Raw genomic sequence first — 19240 nt, 5'->3', positions numbered from 1 at the left:
GCATTGAGATCTCATCCTGAAATGAAGTTATATTAATTATATTAACTGGAGGTAAAATATAGGCACAGTTCACTAGAAATATTTCTCAAGTTTCTCTGTGAGATGTTGTTGAACTGCAACTTCTATTAGTGCTAGTCAGGGTAGCCAGTAATTGAGAGATAGTGGGAGGTGGACTCCAGCAGCATCTGGAGAACCACACGTTTTCCATTGCTGGCCTAATCTGACCAGAAGCTGCTCCCAACAGCTCTTACAGATGTCTTTCCAATCATACTGCTACCTGATCTTTTTATTATTATCTGAAAATGCCAAGTGCTGGATCTAGGATCTTCTGACAGGAAAGCATGCTTTATTCAGTTATTTATACATGGGATTTATATTCCACGTTTCTTCCAATTCTCCTTTTTGAGCATAAAAAATGTGTGTGTTTTCTGTGTGGGGTAGTTGTTTGGTAGAGCCCTCGGGCCTGCAAATCCGGGCAACAAATGGAACAATTTCCTCGACTTGTTCTACAGGATCCAATTTCATTTAATTTAAGCACAGATCAGAATCATTCTCCTCTACCCCCAAATAGCTGATTGTAACAATGCAAAAGACAATATGGAATTTGCAGAGACTGTAAGTAGCCTCTTCTGTGGATGGGTATGTAGTCTCCAAGGAATCGTAGACATTCAGACTCTTTAATATATCATGGAATACACTATGGTAACTACTGACTTAGGACATATATATTCAACTTGAAAATGGAGCCACTTTCTTATTTCATTAATGTGTTGGGTTTGTGAAATCACAGTCATGACCGCTTTTTGGCTGCTGTGGTATTTTCAAGGTGTAGAATCTTGTTGAGTAAGTCATTAATAAATTTAATGTTATTTTTGTATCTATGTCTGAAAAGAACTTTTGTTTTTGGTAGTGCATGAATGGACCTAGCGATGTAGGATCCACACCACCTCCTTGTATTTGTCCTCCAGGGAAACAAGGACCACCAGGACCCAAAGTGAGTACTGAGTTCATTTTTAATGTGCAGGTGTTTTGCTTGAATCTAACTGTGAGTTGAATACAAAATATGTTAAACCAAGAACAGTAGTTCAAAACACATGTCCATCGACTCTCAGCCAATTCAAATTTTTATACAGGAATAGTGCAAAATATCTGGAACTGGGGGTTCTATAAACTAAGTACTAAGCATCAGATTTCATTTTGCCACGATAATTAGTCAATGTAATCTGAAGTTACAGTCCGTCCTCGCCTTACGCGGGGGATCCGTTCCGGATCCCTCCGTGTAAGGCGAATTCCGCCTATGCTCTCGTGTGCGGCGGTGGTGCGGGCGCGCGCGGAGCGCAACAGGCACACGCGCCCATTCAATTGAATGGGACGCGCCGCCCCTTCTGCCCCGCGCACACCCCGCGGCTTGAGCGTGTATGCTCAAGGCTGCGTATGGCGCACCCGCGTATGGCGCGGGCGCACTGTACTTTGGGATGGGCACCACAAACTAATGATTAGGATAGCCAAGAAGCCCTATGGTTTTATTTTTTTTAATGTCTAATACAACATCTAGTGGCAGTGTTCTTGGAAACTGAACTCAAGTGAGGTCTGAATAATCAGTGAGGTCACTGTAGAGATTTCTTTGCCTATTGGGAACGTTTGTTATGTTGTTGTTCCTATCCACCCTTCACTTTTATTGTTCTATTGTTGCTAATTGTTGCTAAACACACTCTCTCTCTCTCTCTCTCTCTGTAAGGTCTGTAGCCCACATGTGGCCCTGATTCTTTTTTTGAAACACCCACCCTGACCTAGATGCCCATCTTTGAAATAAACTGATGTCTAAATAAATAAATAAATAACCTGGCTTGTTATTATTATGTTTGATTTAAAACATAGCAATTAAAATCCAATGCATGAATAAATTTCTACAAGCAATTTCTCTTCATTTAGCATGGCACCAAGACTTAATGTAGCTTCAAAATTAAGATTAGGCAACTTTGCCCAGATTCTGGGTCCTACATTTGTAACACTTGGCAGGTGACCAAATTTGTTGTCTTTCATTTGGCACCACATATTCCACTACAAAGTTGTAACACCTTATATGCTTCCCAAGGCAAAGATCTCAAGTTAACCAACCTTCTGAGTCTCCAATCAACCAGTTCAAAGTGTTTTTATTTAGTTATGGATATTATAAAAGTCTGTAACTTTTTAAATACCATGCATAAGGCCATATCTGATGAAAACAGCAATAACAGTCAGTGAGGAGTTACCCTAGTGGGAGATTAAGGATTTGATTGTATGGACCAGCTTTTACATAAAATGTCTCTAGGCTTACCTCCAAGGGTTTAGAGCTGTGAAAGTGTAATTTCCTGAAGTTCAGGACTGGCTCTAGATGTTTTACTGCTTCAGGAAAAGGACAATATGCACTCCTTCCTACCAATTCCACTCCTAATAACTGATTGGGCTTGCAACTGAATCTCACTTCAAAAGGATAGCATCCTGTGCCATGTCTGAGCACTGCAGGATAGCAGACTGCTTGGCACATGCACTCTTATCAGTCCAACACTTCCTTCTCTGCCCCTCTTCATCTGTTGTTTGCTTCACCTGCCTAGTGAGAAGGATAGTCCTGTTGGAGTGTCAAAATGTGGAAGCATAATGAATAAATCCATTCACCTGCATATGGGCATGGATCACAGAACCTGTGAGACCAAGTCAGACTAGAGGTGCAGTCAATGTGTACTTAAAAGAAAGGCAGAATCCAGGTGTTTGATGTGTGTATGTGTGCTTAAGCCACAGGGTTTAACTCTTTCCCCATTTTGAGGGAATCAAAGCTACTCTTAACATGAAAAGAGTACCTTTGAATTGTGTGTATAAGTGTGATTTTTCCTGGTAAAATAACAGGCTGAGAATTGTTTATCTCCCTCCCCCACCCCCATCCTATGGCCCCACTGCTACTTGAGCCCCACTAAAGTTTCTGATTACATCTTGGAAAATGTACACCTTAAAATGTATGTGCACAGTTAGCATCACACCTCATGTGGTCCTATGTCAAGACACAAACAAAAGCAAGAGGTGTCAATTGGTTTGGACCTATGCCTCTCCAAAGCTGCTTCAAGCAAACTGGAGGCAAACAAAAGCAAGATTGCTTCATTTGTCCATAAGGAACATGGGTGAAATTAAATGGTCTGGTCCACTGGAGAACTTCCTTTAATAGGGAGAGTAACAAGCTTATTGAATCCATATCACTGTGATTCAGAGCTTCACAGCACACAGAAGCCAAATGTTTCAGAGTTTGTTTTATAAGGAGAGAGGTAAACAAAGTTAAAGAAAGTGAATCTAGCAGCACTATATGAGATTATTCAAGGAAGGAGCAAAAGAAAAAAGCACCTTCTTTCTATCCTTTATCAGTCTCCTGATGGTTAGGCATCCCCCCCCCCCACACGCACACTTTGTAGCAATAGAACAGCCTTTAAACTGATTTTAACCAGTTTTCATGACAGTTAGAGAAGATATCCAGAGAGCAGGAAGGAGAAGTATTGTTTTTCCATTTCATTTTCCTCATCTGATACCTTCCCCTCACCCCAGTGATTCTGAATATCAAGGTGATGCTCCAGGATGGAACTCTGAACAGCAGCAATACTGTTAAAAGCAGGATAAAATATGTGCAACATTAGATTGGTTATCCCTACTTATTGTGTTTTGTGCTAACATCTGTGACTTCTCCCTAGGGAGATCCTGGACAACCTGGGAATCATGGCTATCCAGGAGAACCTGGTCCAGATGGTAAGCCTGTGAGTACTAAAAACTTAGTCATCTATAGTAATCTTACTGCAAATGAATTTAAAATTATATGAGAAGACAAGTAATGTCTGACAAATAGTTATGTTGGATTCATAAAGTCAGTTATGCGTGGTTCCATTTAACTAGGAAGCAGAATTGACAAAATTCATACCTTGTATTAAAATGCATGGCATAGAAAGAATATCCTAATGCTGCCCTTTTCTTTAAATATATACTTAATGAAGTTATTTGTAATCTCTGCACTACCCTTCTAGATTTTGAAGCCCACTGTAACTGATGATGCACCACTAAACCAACTCATTTTAAATAATCTAAATAGCCATTCTGGATATCAACATGAAAGGTGGGATGTTTGGTACAGCTAGGAGTGAATGCAAATGTTTTTCATTGACAAACCCTTGCACACTGGTCACAGAATGCCACTGACCATCCATTTAACGTAACTGTTGACTAAAATATAAAAGGCCTCCCATCACTCAGAGAAAACCAATTGGATTCTTTACCTGGATAGGTCCTAATGGATGACACATAGGGATTTTTTTTAAAAGAGCCAGAGAAGTCTCTAAAATGACTGGAGAACACATGGTTAGAGTACAATTCCTACCATTCCCAGCTGTTGAGTATGCTGGCTAAGTCTGTTGATAGTATAATCCAACAAGATTTGAAGGTGCATGGTCTCTAGCCCTGTTCTAAATAAAACGAGATTTCACAATGGGGCAATTGTGTCACATCTTGTTTCTTTTAGTTCTAGCAAAAATATGGACAGGATGGATGGTTATCATTAGTAGAGGAGCCATTTGCAGTTCATGGAAATGAGAGAAAAGAGATTCTAAAGGTTAAAGTGAGTTAGTTTTCTATGTAATTAAAATTGCGGGAAACTAAGAAAAGGCTGAAATAGAAAAGTAGAAACTTTCAGAAAGTTCAGATTTTCCCTGAAACGATTCTCCTCCTTTTAACTTTGGTTATAATGTATTTAGAGAATTTGTTTTAATTCTGCAGATGTTTCCAGAACTCTTTTTTTTTTTAAAGTAACTGCAAGTTAAGCAACATGGTTGGCATTACTGTTCATGCCACTTAAGGTGATCCGTTCTTGCTTGGAATGTACACTGCTTGTGACTTTTATGCATTTCATAATCTGTGTCTGGTAAGAATCTTACATTTTGGTTATGCTGATAGTACATTTGAGTTCTATATATGCTTTGTATGGAAAGTCTTAGATAAATGTTTGCAGGGAATTGTATAAATCTTAGGAATATTGCCAAATATTTAGAGAGCTGCATGTCACTTACTATAAAATGTCCAGATTTCTTATTTAGGTTGCTTAGCTACATTTTGGCTATGTTCTGAGGCATAACAGATGGTTGAAATTACTGTGGTGGTTCCCTTTGGATGCTGACACAGTATTGCTATGAAGATAGTACCAAAAATACACATTTCCACGTACTAAAGATTGAATTGTGGGAATGTCCAAGAATTTGAATAAGAAATTTTGGAGTGATGTTCAAAGAACTAATAGTGAGTAGAAGCAGTGATCATTTTTTTTTTTAAAAAAATGTTTTCAACCTTTTATTGGGGCTCACAGCTACAGGCACCATAGTCGCATGTACAGCTATTCTTGTGCAGCCAGGAGTACTGTACAATTGGCCAGATGTTTGGACTACAACTCACAGAATACCCATCCAACCTTGTCATTGGTTTCTGAGAGTTGTAGTCCATAAAATCAAACTTTTCTATCCTTCCCCAATTGGAGCTCCTGATCACATGGAATCCCCCTCACATGTATAGATTGTTAAGCATGTTTCTCTAGCACATGTATGAGCTCATACATGTACAGATTATATATCCCTTTATAGGATCTAACTGAGTAATTTTTACAACCAGAGTGGAAAAACATGGACCTGGGGCTGCATGTACGCCTTGGGCTGCTTTTTGCAGCTGCCAAACCTACTAAATTAAGAAAAGTTCTTAATCTGAGCATGAAGCAAGGTTTGAAGCAGGTTTGCAGGCCCAGGATAGGAGCGGGGTGCTTGCATAGTGTTAATTATGGTCAGCACAGCAGCAATATAAAAATAATAATATAAAACCATGGTTATGGCCATAACAGTTCTTAAAGGGAGAGGATACCTGTGCCATAGTTACAATTGCAAGGAACCAATGGGACAGCCAGTCTATTTTATGAAGTTTCCCCACTCTGGCAATCATCATTGTCTGGTCTCTGTACCAGTTGGCTTACTTTGTTAGGAAGGAACTTTATTTTTCCAGTGGAACAAAATCAGGCTGCTTCCAACTGGTCTCAGTTTGGACAGTTGCCTTCTTCATTGTGATAGCAGACATTTTATACCTCTCAAAAATTTCACATTCTTTATCCAACAAAGAAATTAGTGTCCTACTTTGATGCAGGCACTTTTTATAAATTATTATGCACTAGAATGAATGAATGAATGAATGAATGAATGAATGATAGGTTTCTTTGTTCGTTACTCATTTGTATCCTGGTTTTTCTCCAAGTTGTTCAAAGTAACATACAATATTTGCTTCTCTTCTCCATTTATATCTGGCTGACGGTCATGTAGTAAGTTTTAGGGCTGAATAGGGCCATAAATTTGATCATTCCACCTGTTTTACCACTATATAACCTTGATGATTTTCATAGCTTTCTGCCTTTATGCAGTTTCTTCTTTTCCTTCAGAAGCAAGGGAAACATATTTCTAATAATGACTATGCAATGTAATGTTACATGTTGAATTAGTGATGCCCTAATGACACCAGATCCCATCTTATCTTGGAAACTAAGCAGGATCAGCCCTGGTTAGTACAGTGGTACCCCGGGATACGAATTACCCAGCTTACGAATTTTTCGGGATACGAAAAAATCCCATAGGGATTTATTGTTTCGGCTTACGAAGGTTTTTTCGGGTTACGAAAAAACCCCGGCGCTGTTTTAAATGGAAAGGCCGCCACCGGAGGGCAGCAGAGAGCTATTTTTTCCATTAGCGCCTATGGCAATTCGGCTTACGAAGGTTTTTCGGGTTACGAAATTAGCCGCGGAACGAATTAATTTCGTAACCCGAGGTACCACTGTACTTCGATGGGAGACTGTCAAAGAACACCAAGTACTGTGGGCTACATTTCAGAGGGAGGAACCAGAAAAATCACCTCTGAGTATTCCTTACCTAAGAAAATCCTATGAAATTCATAAGGTTGCCAAAAGTCAGCAGGCATTGTGAAGGTACACACACACACACATACACACACACAGAGTGATAAGATAACATTTTGTCAGTGCAAAGTAAGGCATTATATTTCTGATATTTTAAAAAGCTGATATTCATGTATTCATGGTAGGTTTTGATTCTGCATTTAGACCTTACTTCCTAGTAATGGTATAAATATCTGCATAATGAACCATGGAGGAAAAAATAAATCATTTTTTGTACTATTACAATTTGGCACTTCTGTGTATTTTCCTCAGATGAGTCACAATTTACCAAGCTGAACATTTTTCTGACTATGGAAAAGATATTTTACATAAGTACTTAAGAAAACAAGAGGGAGGGGGGTTAGAATCTGTGGTGAAACTGTGAAGAGTTGTTTTTTTAAAAAAACTAAATTAAAGTTAGTATGATCAAAGCAGAAATCATCTTCAACATCTAACTTAGCATTAAGCCAAATTGAATTCATTGCATAGCACTAGATTTCTCACAGAAATCATTCATACTAGATAGTTATAAGTTACATTGCTTTAGTGAGATTTTCAGCTATTTATTGTAGAACAGAGTTACTGTTCTGAATTTGATTTCAAGCTTAGATTAATAGTTATATTTGGCATTTAGATGAATAATTGTTTTGGCATTTGATCACAGTGGCTAGATTTCAATGCCCCTTTCAGTATTTAATGGAACAAGAAAAAGTCACATTTCAGAAACTATATGCTAAGATCATGTAATGTTTGTGCAAAGTTTCTTATAGAGTAAAAAATAAAGATGATCCAGAAACACCCTAGTTTTGATTGTTTAATCCCCTGTGCAAGTCCATGTACAAGATAATGGCATCGCCTTTTAGAACTCCTCCTCCTCCTCCTCCTCTTTGTATGTTGTCTTTAAGGTTACAGATCATATCAAGGTAACTTAGAAGTAATATCAGAATAATAATATCCCAATGTTCGAAAGCCCGTGTTTGAGTGCTGAACTACAACTCTGGAGATCAGGATTTGTTTCCCCAGTTTGTCATGGAAACCCACTGCCTTTGCATCCTATTTTGAGGACCTCCCCTTCACTGTTACCCCATGTAGAAATTTATGTTTTAGGCTGCAATTTTATACATAGTAATGAGGAAAGCAGTCCCAACAAACTCATAAGGACTCCCCCCCCCCACCGCCCAACATGTATAGAATTGTATTGCCTGATTTCAGTGAGTTTTTAAAGCTGGAATCTCCTGTGAGTCATTCATTAGGCTGCAATCCTAAACATTCTTAACCACCTTGAACTCAGTGATCCTATGAGTCACGGCTTGTAGGCTGTAGTCCTGAGCACACTTTGAACTTAGTGGAATTGACTTCCAAGTATTGTTATTTTCCCCCCCTTTGGGTTAAGAACTGAGTTGTAGAAATGATTATTCCTCTGAGTATATCATTTTGCTTTAACTAGAGTTCATATAAAATGGACAAAAATGTAGTAATAAAAAGCCCCATGCTCAGACATTGTGTGATGCTAGATCTCTTTTTTGATGAAACTGTTTTGCGTGGGTAGGTCTAGTAAAACACAAAGCCCTGTCTAGTAAAGCTTTAAAAAGATGGAACATTGAGTTACAACCATTTTCCTTCCATGCATACAGAACTCACTTTTCACAGGCATAAATATATACTAACAAGAACATGTAAACTGGATTACCATTGATGCAGTTAGCAGCAATTTTCAGTATGAATATCTATGCTGAGAAGATTGTGAATACTTGTGCAGAGGGTAAAATACATTGTGTGTATTAGGAAGTAGGTGTAAAGAAATAATTTTCTTTTCTTCTGTTCATTAAGTTATATCCTGAGAATTTTCTTTCTTTGGATGCCAGCTTAGTGCATTGTATCATATCAGTAGTGCCTTCCACCAGCAGAATGGATGCTGCTATTTGGTTGAATTCCAACTTTCTGCTGTAGCCACTGTGTGTCTTCATGTCTTCCCTGAAGGAGTGGAGGACTGTCCAGAATAGTTTTGGGGACTGCAAGGGAAAAGAGGTGAAAATCCCATGCCAGGAGTGGAAGTCCACACATGTAACATCATATTTATCCCCTTTTCCTCAGATATCATAAGATATTTTGTAATTTTGAGTGTGATATAAGAATCTGTATGCCACCACATGCAAAATAAATGGCGGGTCTAGGGTGATTCTGAAATAATTTATCATATGGTACAGATATGATGTGAGAGCTGGACAGTTAAGAAAGAAAATAGGATGTGGTGTTGCAGAAGAGTGCTGATGGTTGCATGGACAGCTAAAAAGACAAACAAATGAGTCCTAGAGCAGATCAAGCCAGAAATCTCCCTGGAAGCCAAGATGACAAAATGTAGGCTGTTGTACTTTGGACACCTCATGAGAAGGCATGAATCACTGGGAAAAAAACACAATAATGCTAGGAAAGGTAGAGAGATGTAGAAAGAGAGGAAGGTCGCATGCTAGATGGATGGACTCTGTTAAAAAAATCATGAGTATGAGTTTGCAGGAGCTGGGCACAACAATGGAGGACAAGGGGTCTTGGAGATGTCTCATCAGCATGGTTGCCAAGGGTCAAGACCGGTGCGAGCTCAGTTAACAACAATAAACAGGGAAAAGAGTTGACTCTTCTTCCAGCACTAGATTTCTAGTCCAGTCTGCTCCCCCACCTCCTCAGCTACACAACTGCATTTATCTTTTCTTTTCTTTTTTTAAAATGACATCTACATAGAAATTTTGTTACATTTTATCAAGTTTTGGTACCTTTATTTGAAGAGTTGTCTTTGGGCATTATTTTAAGCAGAAGCGTTGGGATGCTTTTCGTTGAGCATGTGCCTTGAAATATATAAAGTATAAAAGGCAGCATATAAATGTTTTAAATAAACAAGTAAATGTATGTATTGGTAAAGTAACATCAGTAGAAAAAGATGCTAGACTTATCAGTATAGATGGAATTCAGTATTTGTTATGCCCAAATTCCTTGTTAATAAAATCTCAAAGGTTCTTTTCTATTCCACATTATTCTTTGGTATGTCAGAGAGACAATGTGATATGGTCTTTGAAACAAAAAGAGGACAGTGTACTTTTTTTCATTTTTGCCCCTTCTCCCCCCCCCCCCTACATTGGAAATATAGGTGAAACAGTGTAATTCCAGATTTGTTTGCTGTGAAATAAGATTTCCAAACTGAGGATGTTTTTAAAAATATGAAGAATGTGATCTCCTAAAGAGATGTGCACCAATATGGAATGGAATATTTTTTTCAAAAAAATATTCTTCCTTCTGAATGTCCAGTTAAATAAATAGTTTGCAACTTAAAATGACCTGGCAGAAGTGGTTTTACCGAAATATCCAGATGCAAACTCTAAACGTGGATTATTGTTCTTGACATTCTTAAAACAATATCAAATATCTCACCTAATAAAGTACTTTTTTCTGGTTGTGCCAGCATTTCCTTTAACAAAAAAGCTGCAAGATATTGTTACTGATTTTCTGTCCAGCAGTTTTGTGCTTTTCTTATTGTTCATGACCTAAAGATGAATCTTTCTTACACAATGTACTCTGCATAAAAGCCAGATTCACTAATAGCATTTTTTTACAAAAGGCTAAGGTTTTTAAAAAGCAATTTATTTTCTTTGTCTAATGAGTGATAATATTTTTTTCACTGATATGGCCATCTTCCTATCTTTCTATCACACTATGGGCTGTGCCTTGCGATTGTTTTAGTGATCCCTACCTAAGAAGATACTGTCCTAGAAAACATGTAATTTCCTTTCTTAAGTAGACATTAAAAGCATAGTTCTTAAGATTCGCTTACTGTACTCTTTATCTGCATTGAACAGTGTCATCACATTTCTCTTTCTAAAGACACTGTTATCAAAACATTTCATCTCTTTAGAACTAGGTCCTCCCCATTCCACCCAAACATCAGAATTGGAGATGCTAATCCATGCTAAAGTTTATATACGTATAGAATTGGGGATGATAATAGATCCAAATCCTTAATACAGAAGAATAGTGTATCTCACATCTATGTCTTATGTGTTGCCAGTGACTCTGATACATAACAGAGCTTGAGTGTCCATCTGCAATCAAGGAACTGATTTAGAGAATGAGAGCCTTTTGCATTTTCTATTAATTTAGTACTGGTAGTAGTTGCCAATGCTTTTTTCTAATAAATATTATAGGCATTGCGTGGTGGGTAAGTGTACCTGCTTTCAGCCTATAGGTTACTAGTGTCTGTCTTGCTCATCTATTTTTTGGGGCCCTTTTACATTAGAATAAGGTAGCACTATGATTCCACTTTAACTGCCATGGCTACATCCTGAGACTTGTAGTTTGGTCAGAGACACTAGAGAACACCCAGTCCCTAAACTGAAAACCCTAGAATTCCATTTGATGGAACTATGACTATTGAAATGGAATCATTGTGCTATACATGTTTTGTGTGACACAGCAGTGACTGGTGACACCCTTATCTAGAGAATGGGAAATCTGCTCCTGGTTTAATTTGAACATTAGTAGAGGTATCTAAGGTGCTGAATATGCCAGGGGGATATGGTTCAGCAACATGGATAGTTCTTTAAAGCAGGAACAGCTTTACAGTCTCACTTGTCATGGAAGTCAGCATTTTTGTTACAGGTACCAGATAGAGTGTCAGGGCTTATATTTGTGAGAAGGTGGTGCTTGCATATATAATAGAGTGGGCCTTTATTATCTGCTGAGGTTTGGTTTGAGAACCCCTTAATACCAAAATCTATGGGTGCTTAATTCCCATCATATGCAGTGGTGTAGGAAATTGGTGACCCTTGTATAAAATAGAAAAATCAAGGTTTTTATTATTATTTTTAAAAATATATATATTTTTAAGCTGTAGATGGTTGAATCTGTGGATGTAGAATCCATAGATATGGAGGGTGACTGTATACACATTTTGCATCTGTTTTAAGCTTTTTTCTTGAAAACATTCATTGAAATGGAAAGTAGAAAAACAGTGAATTGTTTTCGGAAAACGTTATTACAGTTGGTCCTCCATATCCATGGATTCTGCATCCATGGATCCAACAACGATGGTTCAAAAATATTCACACACACACACACACACACACACAAAAGCAAACCTTGATTTTGCCATTTTATATAAGGGGCACTATTGTGCTGCACCATTGTTTACAATAGGACTTCAGCATTCATGGATTTTGGTATGCACAGGGGGTCCTGAAAGGATGACAAGGAAGGAGCCATTCTGGCCTCCCTGAGCAGGGAATTCCAGAGTCTAGGGGCAGCCACGGAAAAAGCCCTCTCTTGTGTCCCCACCAACCACGCTTGTGATGGTGGTGGGATGGAGAGAAGGGCCTCTCCTGAATAATGATGATGTGTACATTCCAAATAACTTGTAAAGTTAAAGTAGTTGTGGGTTGGGAAAATGCTCTCTGTGCCAATCATGATATAAGTAAAAATGTACTATAAATCATTTCTAATAATAAATTTGCTCTGTGATGAGAAATCTGGCTGCCGACACAATAGTCCCAGTTATTGGATAGAATGCAGTGGTAAGGGGAGAGCAGTAGAATACACTTCTCCATGTCCCAGCGGAAATCAGGCTGCAGCTTCCCTATCACCACCATAATTCAAAATGTTCACATTTTGAAATCCACAGTACATGAAGGTCACAGAAGTCATTGTGTGGAGCCTCCTATTACACAGCAGTACAAGGGGAAAAACAAGTTATACCAAAAAATAGAAGCACACACACATTTATTTATTTTGGACCTTTAAGGAATATAAACAATCTTTGAAGAAAAATACATAAACTGACAGATTAATCATTAAAATGAGCAACTTGAACAGCTGCTTCTGTATGGTAGCCTCCATCTGGTTTGGGTTTTGTCTGGTTACTCAGAGCAGCTAAACTAAATTTAAGTCAGTTGATAGAACTTATTTGATTGAATGCATAGAAAGAAAATCACTATAAAGTAGTTTTTATTGTTTATAGTTTTAATACGTTATTACTTTTGTTGGTGTTGCTGTTGCTGTTTTACGGTTTAGTTTTGCTGCACACTGCCTTGGTTGTCTTTGTAATAAGGAACTGTATGAATACAATATATAATTAAAATGTACTTTCATGAATCTCTCTTGAACCTGTTTTGTGGCTTATAGACTGATTCTTCAAAAGGTTATTTTGAAGTCTCTATTGCTGATACTGACATTATATCATATTTAGAATGGCTCTACTTATACAGTTTGCTACATCCCATCCTGTTCATTTGGTTCAGCTGCATCCATACATTAGGACTGAGCTACAAATGCATAACATTTGTATACTTTGGCATAATGTTTGGATTTCTCTTCTTAGGGCTATCAAGGAATAGCAGGAACTCCAGGTATTCCAGGGACCCCTGGGATTCAAGTAAGTTCATTACCATTTAAAATTTTAGGAACTCCTTGCGTAGTGATTATTTCAAGTATAAATGAGGGGGGGAATCATAAAAAAGTTTTAATAAACATGAAGGCCTGATCCACTCAGGCTCCAGTCAAACCAGTTTAATGTGTAAGATAGTCACTTTGTAAGAAAATAACATTAATACAACTTATTGATTGTGCAAGACTAGTGTGTACGTGCAAAATATAAATGACAAAGGCAAAGAAAGCTCACTTGCCTGTCAATTTATGGATATTGAAATCCTTGCAGTCTTAGTTGATCTAATTTCTAAAAGGCACCAAGGTGCTGCCCTGCAGGCTAGCAGTTCTTTGGGTGGACAGCACACTTCCTTTGCCCAGAATGGGAACAAAGATTTCTGCTCCTGATTATATCTTATATAGGCCTTTCCTTACCTCTAAAAACTTTCATGATATGTTTAGGCTGGAAAACAAATGGAAGAAAGGGGCTTCAGCCTGGTTAACTGTGGAGGAAGAAACTATTTTCTTCGCAGGGATAGTCAAAAGCATTATATTTCAAGAAATAAGTCTGAACCAACCAAGTTTATTTATTACTTGATCTGTGCTTGCTTGGTACCAACTAATCTATGTGATAGGCCTACTTCAGTAACTAAGAAGTGCTCACCCCACTTGGCTGTTCACACTTGTATAGGAGAATGCTGTAGAGGAGACTACCACTATGCTTCTGAGTTCTTGCTATTTTTCTTGGTGGAGTCAATCTCAGTCCTCAATAAAAGTTCTAATAATTACTAATTCTTTATTAGGGACCCCGTGGGCTTCCTGGCATTAAAGGTGAACCTGGGTCAGATGGGGCAAAGGTAAGACCTTTAATAATTGCAATTCCTGTTTATGTACAAAGCACTGACAAATAAATATTTGAAAAGTTCTTTTGGGTGAAATTGATGTTTTCTGGTTAGAGAGAGAGAGAGAGAGAGTGTGTGTGTGTGTAATGACCTTTATATAGAATCATAGAATCATAGAGTTGGAAGAGACCACAAGGGCAATCCAGTCCAGCCCCCTGCCATGCAGGAAATCTCAATCAAAGCATCCCCCGACAGATGGCCATCCAGCCTCTGCTTAAAGACCTGCAAGGAAGGAGACTCCAAGGGAGTGTGTTCCACTGTCGAACAGCCCTTACTGTCAGGAGGTTCCTCCTAATGTTGAGGTGGAATCTCTTTTCCTGGAGCTTGCATCCATCGACCCAGGTCCTAGTCTGTGGAGCAGCAGAAAACAAGCTTGCTCCCTCCTCAATATGACATCCCTTCAAATATTTAAACAGGGCTATCATATCACCTCTTAACCTTCTCTTCTCCAGGCTAAACATCCCCAGCTCCCTATAGATAACAATGCTTCCTGTTATGACTTCCTACTGTCTTATTTGCTTTTTAGCTCTAAAAATGATTGTCCTTGCTTTCAAAATAATGCCATCTTTTACCATTGTACGAGCTACCCATTATTTCTTTGTTTCTTTCTATGCTGCACATCTTTCTATGGATATTAGATATTTAAGCATATTGAAAGAGATAGTTACATCTGTGTTTGGGTATTTTTGAGTACATTTAAAAAAGATCTTTATAAATTAGGCCTGGTAGAAATTAGTATGTTGGTATGTAAGGTATAGTCATGTCCACACCCAGGAGGATATATGTTCTTTTCAAATGGGCTTCAGGTGGCTTTTAAAATATTATTTTGCATGTGTGCAAAATAGCACTCATCTCAGCAAGAGGCAGGAGAGTCATGAAGAGGAATGTTGGCTCGTTTGTGTGCTCATGCATGCTCCCTGCTTCTTTCTGTGGAAGGTTCTGACATTTAACTTGGGAATCTGAAGCTTGTGCTTTCTTCTTTAGGTAATGAGGCCAGATTTGTTTGTATTGCTGTAGTGGCAGGGTGCAATTATTTGGTTAGCTAATTTGTATCTAGGAGAGTCTCCCAGATACATTGAAAGGTGAAGGAGCCTTGCCTACAACTCAGTGCCATCTGGCTTGGGAATCAAAAGAAATTGGTTCCTTGATTCATTTTTGAACTTCACATCAAGAATGGTAACCAACACTATTTGAGGAGATTGCCTGGGTCCCTATTCCCCTTCAAAGGAATTAGGCAATGAAAAATCATGAGGATGTTCCCTATGGTTCCAGCTTCTCCTACATGAGTATCCATATATCTCATGTGTTGTTGTTCTGTAGGTTCCTCTCTGATAATAAAGTTGTAGCCAGTAGTGGCTTGAGTGTTGGATTACAACTCTGGAAACCAGGGTTCAAATCCATTGGGTGATGATGGCAAAGTCATACATAATATTGTATCATAATTAGCCAGCATTGTGTAGTGCTTTGAGTGTTGGACTAGGGAGATCAGGATTCAAAAACCTGCTCAGCAATGAAAATTCACTAGGTGACCTGGGGAAGTCACACTCTCCCAGCTTCAGAGAAAAGCAGTGGCAAATCTTTCCCAGAGAATCCTGTGATAGATTTGCTTCAGTGTTGCCATGAGTTGGAAATGACTTGGACACAACAACAACAGCAATGGTTGTCCTTCATCATCATGTATAGTGGGGGGGCAAATTCAACACTTTCTGAAATGTACCGTATTTTCCAGCGTACAAGACGACTTTTTAGCTTTGTTTGTGATTTCCTGCATGGCAGAAGAAGGGGGTTGGACTGGATGGTCCTTGGGGGTCTCTTCCAACTCTAGGGACATTATCAGAAGGCCAAGCCAGCTGGTTGAGTCCTAAAGAGAGCTTGCGGCTCCCCTGACTCGGGAGAAGGCAGCCAGCTAGCCGGGGCCTTCCTCTTTCTCCTCCTCTTCCCCTCTTCTTCTTTCTCCTCCTCCTCCTCTACTTTTTCTTCCCCTCTTATTCTTTCTCCACCTCTTTCTCTTCTTTCCCTCTTCCTCCTCCTCCTCTTCTTTTTATCCTCTTTTTCCTATTCTTCTTCTTCTTTCTCCTCCTTTTCTTCTTTCTCCTTCTCCTTTTTTCTCCTCCCCCCTCTTTCTCCTCTGCCGCTGCTGCTACTGTTGTTGTGTGCCTTCAGCTCCTTTCTAACTTATTGTGGAAGAGAGGGGTAGTCTTATACGGTGAGTATATCCCAAACACTCTATTTTAAGTTGTAAAATTAGGGGTCGTCTTATACGCCTGGTCGTCTTATACGCCGGAATATACGGTATTATTCATGTGACATAGCATCCTTTTGGGTGGCACAGCATCCTTTTACTAATCATCCTTTCCTATAACATTCTTAACGTTTCCAAAACAGGTTTTTCTCATTGTGCACTCCTCAGTGTGTACAGAGAGATCTTAGTGAGTGCACAGTTTTCTGTTCTCTGTAATTTCAAAGGCAGCCCCACAAGTATAGAGGAAAAGGGAACCCAGAAATGTCCCCAATATTTATAGTGAATGAACTGAAAATCAGTGTTCACAAAGATCTCTCCATGAGCTTTACAAGTCGTGCAGCAAACTTTCAAAATAGATGTTTAAATTCTTCATTCTCTTTGAAGGGAGGGAAAACTTTGCCATAACTAGACAAATTCATGGCTGAGGCTAAACTTGAACTTATGTTTGAAAGGAGAAGGCTGTGTGCTCACACTGTTCCCTGTAATTATGATGGTGAAGAAAAATGCTAATTTCAGGCTTCTTGAAAGGTTTCATAACTTTTTGTCAAACTAAAATGTATGATGGCTGTTCAAGCTTAGTAGCAATGGATTTGGGGACTCTTTTGCAATGTGTTTCAAGGGATGGGAATAAAACCATGGAAAGTTGTATTGGAATTTATTGCCCAGACACTGACTTATAATTATGTTTGATGATGCCGGTTCAGCTTTCTAAAGGTTCACTTCACTTCAGGTGGTGGGAAGATATGATTCATCTGTCTTGCTGTGCAACAGGTCAAGATGAACTTAGAAATAAATTATCAGCAGTTTAATACACATTTATGTGCAGTTTAATCTCTGGTGATGACAATAAACAGTAGAAAAGCCAAAATCCTACAAAGTGCTTCCCAATAAATTTTCTCTGTGGACAACTTCATACAAATATATACTAATTTGATTGTTTTAATTGTCAGTTGCTTATAGTATATACCAATTGTAAATAGATAGTGCCTACACTATTTACATTGTCTTCAATATGGCCATAAGGAACAGTGGATGTGGCTGCCTCTCTGAGCTTAGAATATTGATGGTGCCAGCAAAGAAAGGGCAAGCTGAATCCTGGAGAGTTTTGGCCTCTGTGTGTCTGTGTATTCCAGATAGCTCATTCTTGGCAGACTTCTTATTGCTGAGAGGCATGTCTGGCAGATATTTGAGCCCATGTTGAATTTTTAGCCAGAGCACTGGACTTTGTATCTGATTTTGTATGCCACTTCCTCAGTTCCACTCCCCAAGTGAATTACCATCAATACTTTTTTATAAGTCTAAAGATGTATGCCCAAAAACTGACCCCAAAATCCCAGGTCAACATATTTCTGGGTTAATATGGTAAGGTGATAGCAGCTCTTTCAGATTTCCCCATGTGGTGAGAAAAGAGTTTCTTTTGAGACAAGCAGAAAGAGTCCTGAGTGATTGATTGCTAATTTCCTATTAAACCAACAAACCAAGTCCCTCTCCCACCCAGGCCAAGTGAAAGCAAAGTTGAAACACTGACGCAAAGAGCCTCAATTAAAGTCTTTCTTGCTGTGCGCACATATACACACACTGAAGAAGCCTCCAAGTTTTCCTCTCGACTTATCCACAGGTCATGGTAAAATCCATAATTTTGGCCCCAAAACCTGCCCTCGATTTATACATGAAGTTGACTTACAGTTGAATATACTGTAATATGGTGCATCCCTGGGAAGCATCCAGCAGCAGTAGTTCTTCTTTTGAGTATATCTCAGATGGCTCTTGCTTTCCCTAATATATTTTCAATTACTTCTGGCTTTTTTGGTGCACTTTTTGGCATTGTTGGCAGTCTGTATAGCCCCTAGGGAATCTTAAGGGCAGAACATTGGCCACCAGAGCCACAGCATTTTTTTACCCCCTATGTTGAGCATAGGGAGAATAGAACTTCATTTTCTTTAACAGGTAAAAACTTCATATTGCTCATTTTTTTGTTGTCTTATGTACTTTCCCATGGTTTTCTTTTGCTTTTTTTTTAGGGTGAACATGGACTTCCAGGTTTCCCTGGATTACATGGGATGCCGGCATCTAAGGTTCAAACCAAATGCTTCTTGTAACAATGGGTAGGATGTTAAGAAGTATCAAGGGATTTTTCAAGAGCAAAAATGGTACTGAGTACCCCATCCAAAATGAAAGTTCTAGTTGGAATCACAGCTAGTCCAGTTACTTCCTTCTATTTTCAAGAGCATTTTGAAATAGTGGCTGCAGTCCTGTACTGAGTGACATAGCTACAAGACATCTCCTATCCAACCCCTCTTCCTTTTCTTAGCTGCAGCCCTTCCTCACAAACCTGGCCATTTCTTGGTCATTGGAGTGTGTGTGTTGACAGCGGACAAGCATCCAGATGTTTTCCTATAGCTGGACACACATCTTCAGGGACCTCCAGGAACCTTTGTATGTCATTGTAATTCAGCAAGATGTCAGCCATTGTCAAGCGGTATAAAAAGACAACTGTGCCTGCTAAGGTGGCAGTTTTGTGCAACATGACTGTCTTTTCTTTGAAATTAGGTGAGCTCCAGGTTTCATTAAAGAGGCTGTGATACAATGCTAAGGGGACTACACTGGGCTCTTTGAATCTGATGGGGTTTGGTTCCAGGACTCCCTGTGGATGCTCCAGTCCCATTAAACACAATGGCATAGTAAAATTGTGTGACTTATATAAAATTGCAA

At 38.9% G+C, this 19240-nt stretch overlaps 1 protein-coding gene across 1 annotated transcript in view; it reads left to right on the top strand.

Annotated features, from left to right (window-relative positions):
- The window catches only part of COL21A1 (collagen type XXI alpha 1 chain), a 103007-nt gene that overhangs the window by 23659 nt on the left and 60108 nt on the right, over nucleotides 1-19240 (top strand). The window contains exons 9-13 of the mRNA XM_042438383.1: nucleotides 911-994; nucleotides 3711-3773; nucleotides 13341-13394; nucleotides 14188-14241; nucleotides 18550-18603. Of these exons, the coding sequence (XP_042294317.1) occupies nucleotides 911-994; nucleotides 3711-3773; nucleotides 13341-13394; nucleotides 14188-14241; nucleotides 18550-18603 (309 nt within the window). The remainder of the gene's footprint in view (nucleotides 1-910; nucleotides 995-3710; nucleotides 3774-13340; nucleotides 13395-14187; nucleotides 14242-18549; nucleotides 18604-19240) is intronic.

This window comes from Sceloporus undulatus, chromosome 1, assembly GCF_019175285.1.
Source record: "Sceloporus undulatus isolate JIND9_A2432 ecotype Alabama chromosome 1, SceUnd_v1.1, whole genome shotgun sequence".
Lineage (NCBI taxonomy): Eukaryota > Metazoa > Chordata > Lepidosauria > Squamata > Phrynosomatidae > Sceloporus > Sceloporus undulatus.
This window is presented reverse-complemented; position numbering and strand designations above follow the sequence as displayed.